The 10005-nt window shown below is 43.5% G+C and overlaps 1 protein-coding gene across 1 annotated transcript; it reads right to left on the reverse strand.

The window, feature by feature from the left end:
• Positions 1–582: 582 nt before the first annotated feature.
• Ctxnd2 (cortexin domain containing 2) lies at positions 583–756 on the reverse strand. Its single transcript, XM_038310857.1, has one exon. It carries the CDS (start codon positions 748–750, stop codon positions 583–585), a length of 168 nt encoding a protein of 55 aa, XP_038166785.1. The 5' UTR covers positions 751–756.
• Between the last annotated feature and the right edge of the window lie 9249 nt (positions 757–10005).

Here is a 10005-nt window from a genome sequence, read left to right on the forward strand (position 1 = left end):
TCTGCTTACTTTATATTTATAAGGGACAAATCAATTTGATCACCTCCAGGTCAGCGTCTAGTTTCAGAAAGTCCTCGAGCATAGCATCATGATACATTTTATCATTAAATTAAGATCCATTGTCCTATCGCAGAGACATTAGGTGTGGGACAATTGAAACTCATGACCTTAGTCTAGCCAATAAATCCAAATTCCCTGAAAAGGAGCCAGAAGAAAGTGCCCATGTTTTCTCTCTGGTGAGATTCTTGACTCTTAGGAGCTTATCAATAGACATCAGATAGGAAGGTTGAAAATGTGGTGGCAGGAGAAAAGTCTGGATCATATACCATGTCAAATAAAACGTCTCAAATCTTGTGACAGAGCATTCTCTGTAGTCTCAATACTTAGGAGGTAGAGACAGAAGAGTCAGGGGTTCGAGGCCAGCCCTGGCAGCATAGGACCCTGCTAAAAATACCCAAACGATTACAGATCTCTTGTGTGAGGAGTCTACCAGGTTTTATGGTTCTTCAGCTCAGAGATGGATCTGTGGTTGTGGAGATTCCAGATCTCTTGTAAGAGGAGTCTACCAGGTTCTATGGTTCTTCAGCTCAGAGATGGGTCTGTGGTTGTGGAGCTGGCCTCATAGGGATTCTTCACCAGCTTTACACACCGATAAACCATCACCATTAGAAAGAGAATCAAAAGGATGACAAAGGTAACGGCAAAGCCTTTGTCCACGTCGATAGCGCTGGACAGGCTGGACTCTTCCATGAGGACACACACCTCTTACTGCCCCCCAGACACAGCTGCCTCCTCAGGGATAGCTTCAGACTTGCCATATTTCTAGAAAATAAGAGCATAAACAAGTTCTTTGGTTTGTGCATGTGTGTGCCTGCTATTCCTCAGCAGCAGTGTGGAAACTAAAGGGACCAAGGGCTGAAAAATATGATCAAGATTTATTTAAGAGCCAGGCGGGGTGGTGCACGCCTTTGATTCCAGCACTCAGGAGGCAGAGTCAGGTGGATCTCCATGAGTTTAAGGCCGGCCTGGACTATATAGCAAGTTCTAGGTCAGCTTGAGCTACACAGTGACACACGGTATCAACAACAAGAATAAAGAGTCTTCAATGTTCCAATTCAGTATCCCTCCCTAAGTTTCCTTCTAACTCCTAGGATACCTATCGCAGATAGTTTATGGAATTTTTCTTTTTTCACAACAGGATCTCATTGTGTAATCCTGGCTGGCCGTGAACTCATGGAGATCCTCTTGCCTGTGCCTATTGAGTGCTGGGATTAAAGGCTTGCACTAATGTGCCTGGCTTCAATGCTACTTTTTTTTTTTAATTTTCGAAGATTTCTTTAAAATTTTATTTATTTATTTGATTTTTTGAGACAAGGTTGGTTTCTCTGTATCCCTGACTGTACTGAAACTCACTCTATAGACCATGCTGGTCTATAGAGATCAGTCTGCCTCTCTGCCTCCTGAGTGCTGGGATTATAGGTGTGTGCCACCACTACCATGCAATACCCAGCTGTCTGACTTATTTCTATTTTTACTTATGTGTACGCCATGTGTGTTTGGTGTCCATGGAAACCAAAAGTGTAAATCATATCCCCTGTGAAGCTCACAGTCATCCAACCAAGGTGCTGGAAACCCCAACTTAGTTCCCCTGAATGAGCAACACGTGTTCTTAGCCACTGAACCATCTCCCTAGGCCTGATTACTGAAATGGATTACGAAAAATGTTGCAGATCCCCAGAGGTGGCAGGCAGCAGAAATGCTGCAGGTCCCCGAGCGGTAGCATCAGGCCATGTGGTGGCAGGAAGTGGGTCCTAAGAGCAGCCAGTCCCAGGCAGAGACAGCTGCAGGTCCCCGAGTAGTGGCTGGTCCAGGGCAGGGAGACATGCAGCAGCAGGCAAGAGACAGAGACATGGATAGGCACACCATGCAGAGTGAGGTTGGATATTTATTCAGTGGGTTATGGAGGGTGAAGGGAGAAGGGGAGAAGAGCAGAGAGAGAGAGAGAGAGAGAGAGAGAGAGAGAGAGAGAGAGAGAGAGAGGAGAGAGAGAGAAGGGAGAGACAGAAGGGAGGAAGGGTAGAAGTGGGGAGAGGGAGATGGAAAAGGGAAGGAACTCAGGCTGGAAACTGAAGATCCGCCTGCCTTCAGTGGACAGGGGAGGGAGTGGGTGTGGCTTGTCTCTTAAAGAGACAGAACAGATCATTACAATCTTAACTAAGGGTATTAATTAACATAATATTGTCTTTGTTCTAATCACTGCTTACTATACTGTCATTCTTTTTTTTTTTCTTTTAAACACTGCCTGGCCCATTAGGTTCAGCCTCTTATTGGTTAACTTCTCACATCTTGCTTTAACCCATATTTAGTAATCTGTGTAGCACCACGAGATGGTTGCTTACCAGGAGATATCTTAACCTGTGTCCATCTTGGAGAGGAGAGGCATGGCGACTGCATATGGTGACTGCCTGAAGCGTCTCCCCCACTGCCTTCTACCCAGCAATCTGTTCTGTCTACTCCGTCTACCTAATTTTCTGTCTCTTAAAGGGCCAAGGCAGTTTCTTTATTAATAATGAAAGTAACACATAGACACTCCTCCATCATTTCCCCTTTTTCTGTTTAAACAAAAAAGAAAGGCTTTAACTTTAACATAGTAAAATTACATATAACAAAACAGTTATCAAGCAAGAATTACAGTTACAATATTTAGATCTATTTTATCTTTTATCATAACTAAAGAAAGCTATAACTATCTATTTATTCTTCAACTCCATCAAACACTCCAGAAGGATATAATATTACCTAAGTAAACAAGTCATATGCAACTTTCAAACTCTAGAAATGACAGACAACTCGCTGCCTGGACAGTCACCCAAAGTTCCTCTGTTCTGTTGGGGCATCCATCTTCGCCTTCAGGCCCATACTGTCCAGCAGACATTTCCATGAAGCAGGAAATTCCAAAGACAATTCAGTCGCTTTCTGCTGTGTCCTGCAGAATGTCTCACAGACTCTTTCACGAATCAGGAACCCCAAAAGACCATCTCACCTTTAGGCAAGTTCAGCAGTCCTCTCTCTGAGGGTTCTTTGTGTCCAGTTTATGCAACAGTCCAGGCAAGTGCAGTTTCTTGCCCAGATGGCTATCAAACTCCATAAGGAGCCTCTTCGATGCCCATCCTCCTCTTGAAGTAGATTGGTGCTGCCAGGAGCAGACGTGTCTCATTGTCATGAAAAAATCCTAAGTTATTAAAACATTAAATGCCATATTCTGCAGTCTTTGAAAGATATGAAGAATGCCCATCTAACTGAAATATATCTCTATATATCTAGAAAATCTAACTAACATGACTACAAGCTTGACTATTATTGATGATTATCCATTAACAACCTATATTTCCTAATTATACATTACATTCTTAAATGAACTACACAATCACAATACCTTAATCAAGAGCAGAAATACATATACATATAACAAAATTGACCTTAAAATCTATACCAATGCAAATTATTCATATCTATATCATATCCCCCTTTAAATGTAAAAGAACACTTATAAACAATATTTGGGAATATAGGCGCAGTTTTTTCTCTCCAAACTGCTTCCTGCTCAATGGGGGCACTGTTATTTAGGTTTTTCATGGTATAACCTGTCTGCTAGGTTCATCTCAATCGGCAGTTGAGTGAGTAATTTTTTGAAGATGTTCATAGCAACCTTTCAGGAGGGTGTGGTCTATCATACCATATTGGGATAGAAGCAATCCACAGAGTCTCATCCTCTGTGAAAACAAAAGAAGACCCTCTTTTCCAAAGCATCATGTTCTTAGATCCAAATTCTGAAGTCATACCATTAAGATGTCCATTCTGGTCTAGCCTGGCAGCCCATATAATGAAATATCTCTCTGTACTACTTAGCTCCTTTACAGTCAAAAATTTCAAAGAAAACACAATAAAATACATAATCCAGACTCTCTGTGAATTTTCCATTTTTACGTGGCTTATTTTTACTCTATCACTTTACTTTATTCTGTCTCTTTAAAGACTTTACCCTCTTTTTAAAGGCACTAACTTTATCTTCTGTATTCTTTTTTTCTCAAGCCTACGTACATTCATCAAACATTGTGACTCATTTAAAAGTCTTTTATGTCTGAATCTGTCCTATTGTGAATCTGTAATTTTTTTTACTGTTGAGAAACATGTTTGATTTGTGCCTTTACATTGCTAAGCACTTAAGACTCTAAGCTGTGACATTCCTAGGTCAAAAATAGGTACTGTGTGCTTGCCCCGCCCAGTCCAACAAGGCGGAGCCGCTTGTGACTGAATCAGTTGCAGCTCTGGGCTGCAGAGTGGCAAGCTGTTCTGGATGTTGGCTCCACCTCTCTCCAATTTCAAAATGGAGGATGTACCATTTTCTACTAGCTCTGGGGCCGCCAGGTAGGAGCCGCACTCAGCACTTTAATTCTGAGACTGAGCGTGCAGCACAGAAACTCTTTTCATCCAAGTTACAGCCAAATCTGACACGCAGAGCACTGTGCAGTCTGAAAACATCTCTCTGTATGGCGGCAGAAATCTGCCATGCTCTCCTGCTCGCCTAAGCCTGATTCTGCCATCTGCCCAGTTGCAGGCAGGTAGCAGTGAGCCATTGGCATGGTCTCAGAGTACTTTCTTTCCGTTCCCGAGAGGGCACACAAACATCCAGTCCCATAAAAGCCATTGAAATGCTTTAAAGCCAGAGTTTGCACTGGCAACACAGCCCCAGAAAGGCGCGTTTTAAAATGACTCAGCTTTTTCTCTGCCGCTATTGCTGAAACAGGAAATCTCTCTACCGCACATCCTAGCAAACAGCAAAAAGCTGTGTTAAACTCTCTCTCTCCTTTATTTAAAGCCCTCTCAGGTTTTTAAGTGGATTTAGTCACCACGTTGGAGCGCCAATCTGTTGATGGAGCGGTGGGGCTGTGTCCCACCACCCGGCTAGCTTTACCCAAAATAATTACACAGAAAACTGTATTCTTTTAAACACTGCCTGGTCCATTAGGTTCAGCCTCTTATTGGCTAACTTCTCCCATCTTGCTTTAACCCATATTTAGTAATCTGTGTGGCACCACGAGATGGTCGCTTACCAGGAGAGATCTTAACCTGCGTCCATCTTGGAGAGGAGAGGCATGGCAACCTATACTGTCATTCTTAGTTCTTGAAAAATTATGTACATCCAGCAATCAATTATTAACACTTAGTTTATCAGGGCTAAATTTGATTACCCACCAGACCTAGATGGTGAGAACCCATCACTGGTGATGCCTTAGTTTACAGGACACAGAATAGTTTCTCTGGAGCTGAAATGGAAGACTTTCTTGCTGGCTGTCTTTCATGGTGTTGAAAGATGCTATGTAGACTGATGGGGGTTGGGGGAGTTATCAAAAATTGGCTCAGAGGTAAAGAGCATTATTGTTCTTGAAAAGAAACTGAGTTTGGTTCCCAGCACCCACATGGCAAGTGACAACCATCTGTAAGTTTGTTTCTGGGGAATCCGACACTGTCTTCTTCTGACTTCTGGAAAATCTAAGCACACATACATATATATGTATGGTATACATACATACATGCAGGCAAACATTTACACACATTTAAAAAAAGTTTGGAGTTTTACCCATTTATGAGATCCTGTGCACTGCACAACCAAAGCACCAGGCACAGGGCGTTCACTGGTGATAAACTGTTATGAGCTGATTGCTCTCTGATTAAACCTGAAGCACGTTCCACAGGAGGGAACTTATGCTTGGTGCTGCAAACCTGGTCAGAATCCTGTAACTAAAGCCATCAGAGGTCCTAGCATGGAAGTTACTACCGTTGTTCTGTTAAATAGGCATGTTGTGCCCATCAAACGACTTACGCATGTTCATGCTCACAGGTTGGTGCCTCTCAGCGTTGGAAGAAGGCTCGTTTCGCAGTGGTTTGTGGTTACTGCAGACTCATGTTATTGATTCAAGCGCTGAGCCTGTTTAGTAATCAGCCCTAAAAGTGACCCCCCCGTATCCCCCTCCACGATTCGATGAACGCTGTGGAAGATGAGCTTCGGAGGATGTGCGAGCCAGAGACCAGGGAGGGAGCCTGGCTTTGGAACATGGTAAGATGGCTGAACTTGTGGCTCCAGATTGACTGTGGCCACCTGCCTAGGACCCAGATTGTAGGGCCCATGGGTCTACCCCTCCTCTCGGGGTTCATGTTGAGGACAGTTTCTGGCCAGACATCTTGTTGCATTTTCTGGCTAAACATCCTGCTTGTTCCTGTGCTCCCTCTGCCCCCCTGGTGGTTAGCTATATTGCCATTGTTTACTCCATCTTGAGCATGGTAATTTCCCACCTGCCTGAGGGGAATTCCAGTGTGCAGCAGCTAGGTATATAAGGTTTTTCCTAGGCTTGAATAAAGGGCATTCAGCTTATCTCCTTTCGAATGACCCAGGTCTCTTGTGTGTTCTTTCAATCTCCAGGCCCTTGCCCGGCTCGCGAATGGTACAGTGGCACGCGAACTGTACCGTAGAGAGCAACACAGGAGTTACACCAGATGAAATTGCATCTGTCAACACCATCATGGATAGGGAAAAGGCTCATGAGGCCCACCCCTCCCTGAGGAGCTACTGGTAGTCACTAGTTGCTAGGTAAGGTGAGACATTTCTTGCTAGTAAGTTGCCAATGTCCTGGTAAATTATTGCCCACCAATGCGTAAACAGCTCTAATTAAATTCAACGGGTCTCATGTGAGCTTGCCATAAGCACATAGACACAAGACATGACTGTAGAAGGGAGACTAGATGAAGAGGTTCAGGTGGTGGGGAAGAGAAGCAAGAGAAGGCAACAGTAGAAATGATCAAAATACAGCATGTAAATCTATAAAATTATCAGAATGAATTAACTGAACTTCAAAGAGAAAACACATGGTCTATCAAAACAGTTTCTTGAGCTGGTGAAGCTGGTGATGTAGCTCATTATTAGGTAGAGGTTCGCACATGCCCGTAATCTCAGAACTTCAGAGGTGGAGACAGGATCAGGAGTTCAAAGTCATCCACCTGCATAGCTGCAGCTTAGATGGATAATTAATGCATTATAAGCAGTGAAAGAATTACAAAACCAAAGCCAAACCAGAATAATGTATGAATTCAATCACATTCTTTATATGCTTTGGGTTGTTTTGTGTTTGTTTTTGTTTTTGGTTTTTGTTTTCCGAGACAGGTTTTCTCTGTAGCTTTGCAGCCTGTCCTGAAACTAGCTCTCGTAGACAAGGCTGGCCTCGAATTCACAGAGATCCACCTGTCTCTGCCTCCAGAGTGCTGGGATTAAAGGCATGTGCCACCACCACCCAGCTTGCTTTGGTTTTTTTTAAAGATTTATTTATTATGTGTACAGTGTTCTGCCTGCATGTATATGTGCATGACAGAAGAGAGCACCAGATCTCATTACAGATGGGTGTAAGCCATTATATGGTTTCTGGGAATTGAACTCAGGACCTCTGGGAGAACAGCCAGTGCTCTTAACCACTGAGCCATCTCTCCAATTTCTATCTCTTTGTATGTTCAAAACAATAACAACAAAATCCAATAAAAAGTTTAGAATGGTGAAATCTACAGAAAGAGAGAGTAGAATGATTATTACTAAGGCTAGAGTTGAAGATACAGGGTTTCTTTTTGAGGTGACGTAAAATGCGCTAGCAATGATTGAATTGTACAAGTTTGAACACTCAGAGTGTGTGTCAATTATGTATCTATAAAGTTATTTAAAGAGACAGCCCAAACTGGGTGGCGGTGGCACACGCCTTTAATCCCAGCACTCGGGAGGCAGAGGTAGGTGGATCTCTGTGAGTTCGAGGCCAGCCTGGTCTACGAGAGCTAGTTCTAGTACAGGCACCAAAGAAACAGAGAAACCTTGTCTCAAAAAACCAAAAAAGAAAGAAAGAAAGAAAGAAAGAAAGAAAGAAAGAAAGAAAGAAAGAAAGAGCCCAGATGCTTTAAGTTTTTGGTTTTATAGATGATTCAGATGTTCATAGCTTTTCTCCCTCTTGAGGCCTCAGAGAGAAGAGACAGAGAGAAAGAAATCAGAAGAAGGGAAGTGTTTTTCATTTAAGGAACTCAGTGTGGCTACAACCTGGTTGTATTCTGTGTATTCTGTTTAAATCTGGTTGGTTGAGTGAGGGTATTGTAGTAAGAGGAGCGGGCCACATCCTGCTGCCCAGCTAGCTTAACTCCCGAAATAACCACACAGAAATTGTATTAATTAAATTACTGCCTGGCCCATTATATTTAGCCTCCTCTTGGCCAATTCTCACATCTTGATTAACCCATTTCTACCAATCTGTGTAACACCATGAGGTCGTGGCTTACCAGGAAAGATCCAGCATGTCTGATCTGGCAGCTTCATGGCGGCTCTCCCCCACTGCCTTCTTTCTCCCAGCATTCAGTTCTCTTTTCGACGCCTACCTAAGTTCTGCCCTATCAAAAGGCCAAGGCAGTTTCTTTAATAACCAATGAAAGCAACACAAATACAAAAGGACCTCCTATATCAGGGTATTTGTGTGTTTTTTGAGTAATATTAATCTTTATACTGTATTGTCATTAGGAACCTCTTAAAATAGCACTGCCTAAACAGAGTGCAATGTCACATGCCTCTAATCTCAGCATGGTGGAGGTTGAGCCAGGGGGATACAGAATTTCTGCTACATAGGCCTCATAACAAGACCTTGGCTCAAACAGCAACACCTCTCTCACCCTGCCCCGGGTTGACTGATGATTGCTGGGTGCAGTGTCCTCTAGTCACCCCTCAGTGTGCTTGTTCCTTTTGAGATACTTGATGCCCTTTATGTGATGTTGCTAAACCGAAGGATTGCAGAATCAGTCATACTTTTTCCTCTTTGAGTCTCTTACCAGTGTTTGTACAATCCCTGCTGGCACTGACTACGCCGGTGGCTTCCAACATCAGAGCCCTCTAGCCAGATTTGTATGTTGACACAAGATAAATGTGATATCTGAACCTTGATTAAGGAGGGTTGACCGGTCCTGGGGGCATGGATCAGTGGGTTAAAGTGCTTCTTGTGCAAGTAATGAGGAACTGCGTTCAGATGCCCAGCATGCACATGAAAGCCAGTAGCTGGTATCTGCAATCACAGAGCTGGGGGAAGGAGACATGCAGATCATGGGGTCTCCCTGGCCAGCCAGTCCAACTGAACTAGTTACCTCTAGGTTCAGTGAGAGACACTATCTTAAAAAGCTAAGGTAGGAGCCTAGAGAGATGGCTCAGTGGTTGAGCACACTTGTTCCTGCAGAGGACTCTGGTTCCAGTCCCAGAACCCAGTGTAACTCCAGGTCTAGACACAAATGTTAGCAAACACTTATACACATAAAGCCCATCTTTTAAAAACTTAAAAACAAAGCTGGGTGGTGGTGACACACACCTTTAATCACAGCACTCGGGAGGCAGAGGCAGGTGAAGCTGTGAGTTCAAAGCCAGCCTGGTCTACAGAACAAGTTCCAGGACAGCCAGGGCTACACAGAGAAACACTGTTTCAAAAACCCAAACCAAACCAACCAAACAAACAAACAAAAAATAGCTCTGGCTGACTCATGAACTTGCTATGTAGACCAAACAGGCCTTGAGCTCTTCACATTCCACCTGCCTCACCTCAGCCTCCTGGATGCTGGGATTATAGCTGTTGGGCATTTTGTTGTTGTTGTTTGTTTTTGTTTTCTTTCCTTTTTGGGGGGCTTGAGACAGGGTTTCTCTGTGTAGCCTTGGCTGTCTTGAACCTCACTCTGTAGAACAGGCTGACCTTAAACTCAGAGATCTACCCTCCTCAGCCTCCCTAGTGCTGGAATAAAAGGCCAGTACCACCACCACCACGGGACTGATTTTATTTTGCTTTGTTTTGTTTTTCTTATCAATTGCAGGTACTCTTACCTTTTGCCTTTTCCCCTTAATAATGTATCTTGGAAAGGTTGCCGATGTGGTTTAGTGCTAAATAGGATGCT

This window comes from Arvicola amphibius, chromosome 14 (assembly GCF_903992535.2).
Source record: "Arvicola amphibius chromosome 14, mArvAmp1.2, whole genome shotgun sequence".
Classification (NCBI taxonomy): Eukaryota; Metazoa; Chordata; class Mammalia; order Rodentia; family Cricetidae; genus Arvicola; species Arvicola amphibius.

Bases quoted from the DNA above. Each gene is read 5' to 3' on its own strand.
- Ctxnd2 (XM_038310857.1), bottom strand. From the start codon at position 750: ATGGAAGAGTCCAGCCTGTCCAGCGCTATCGACGTGGACAAAGGCTTT.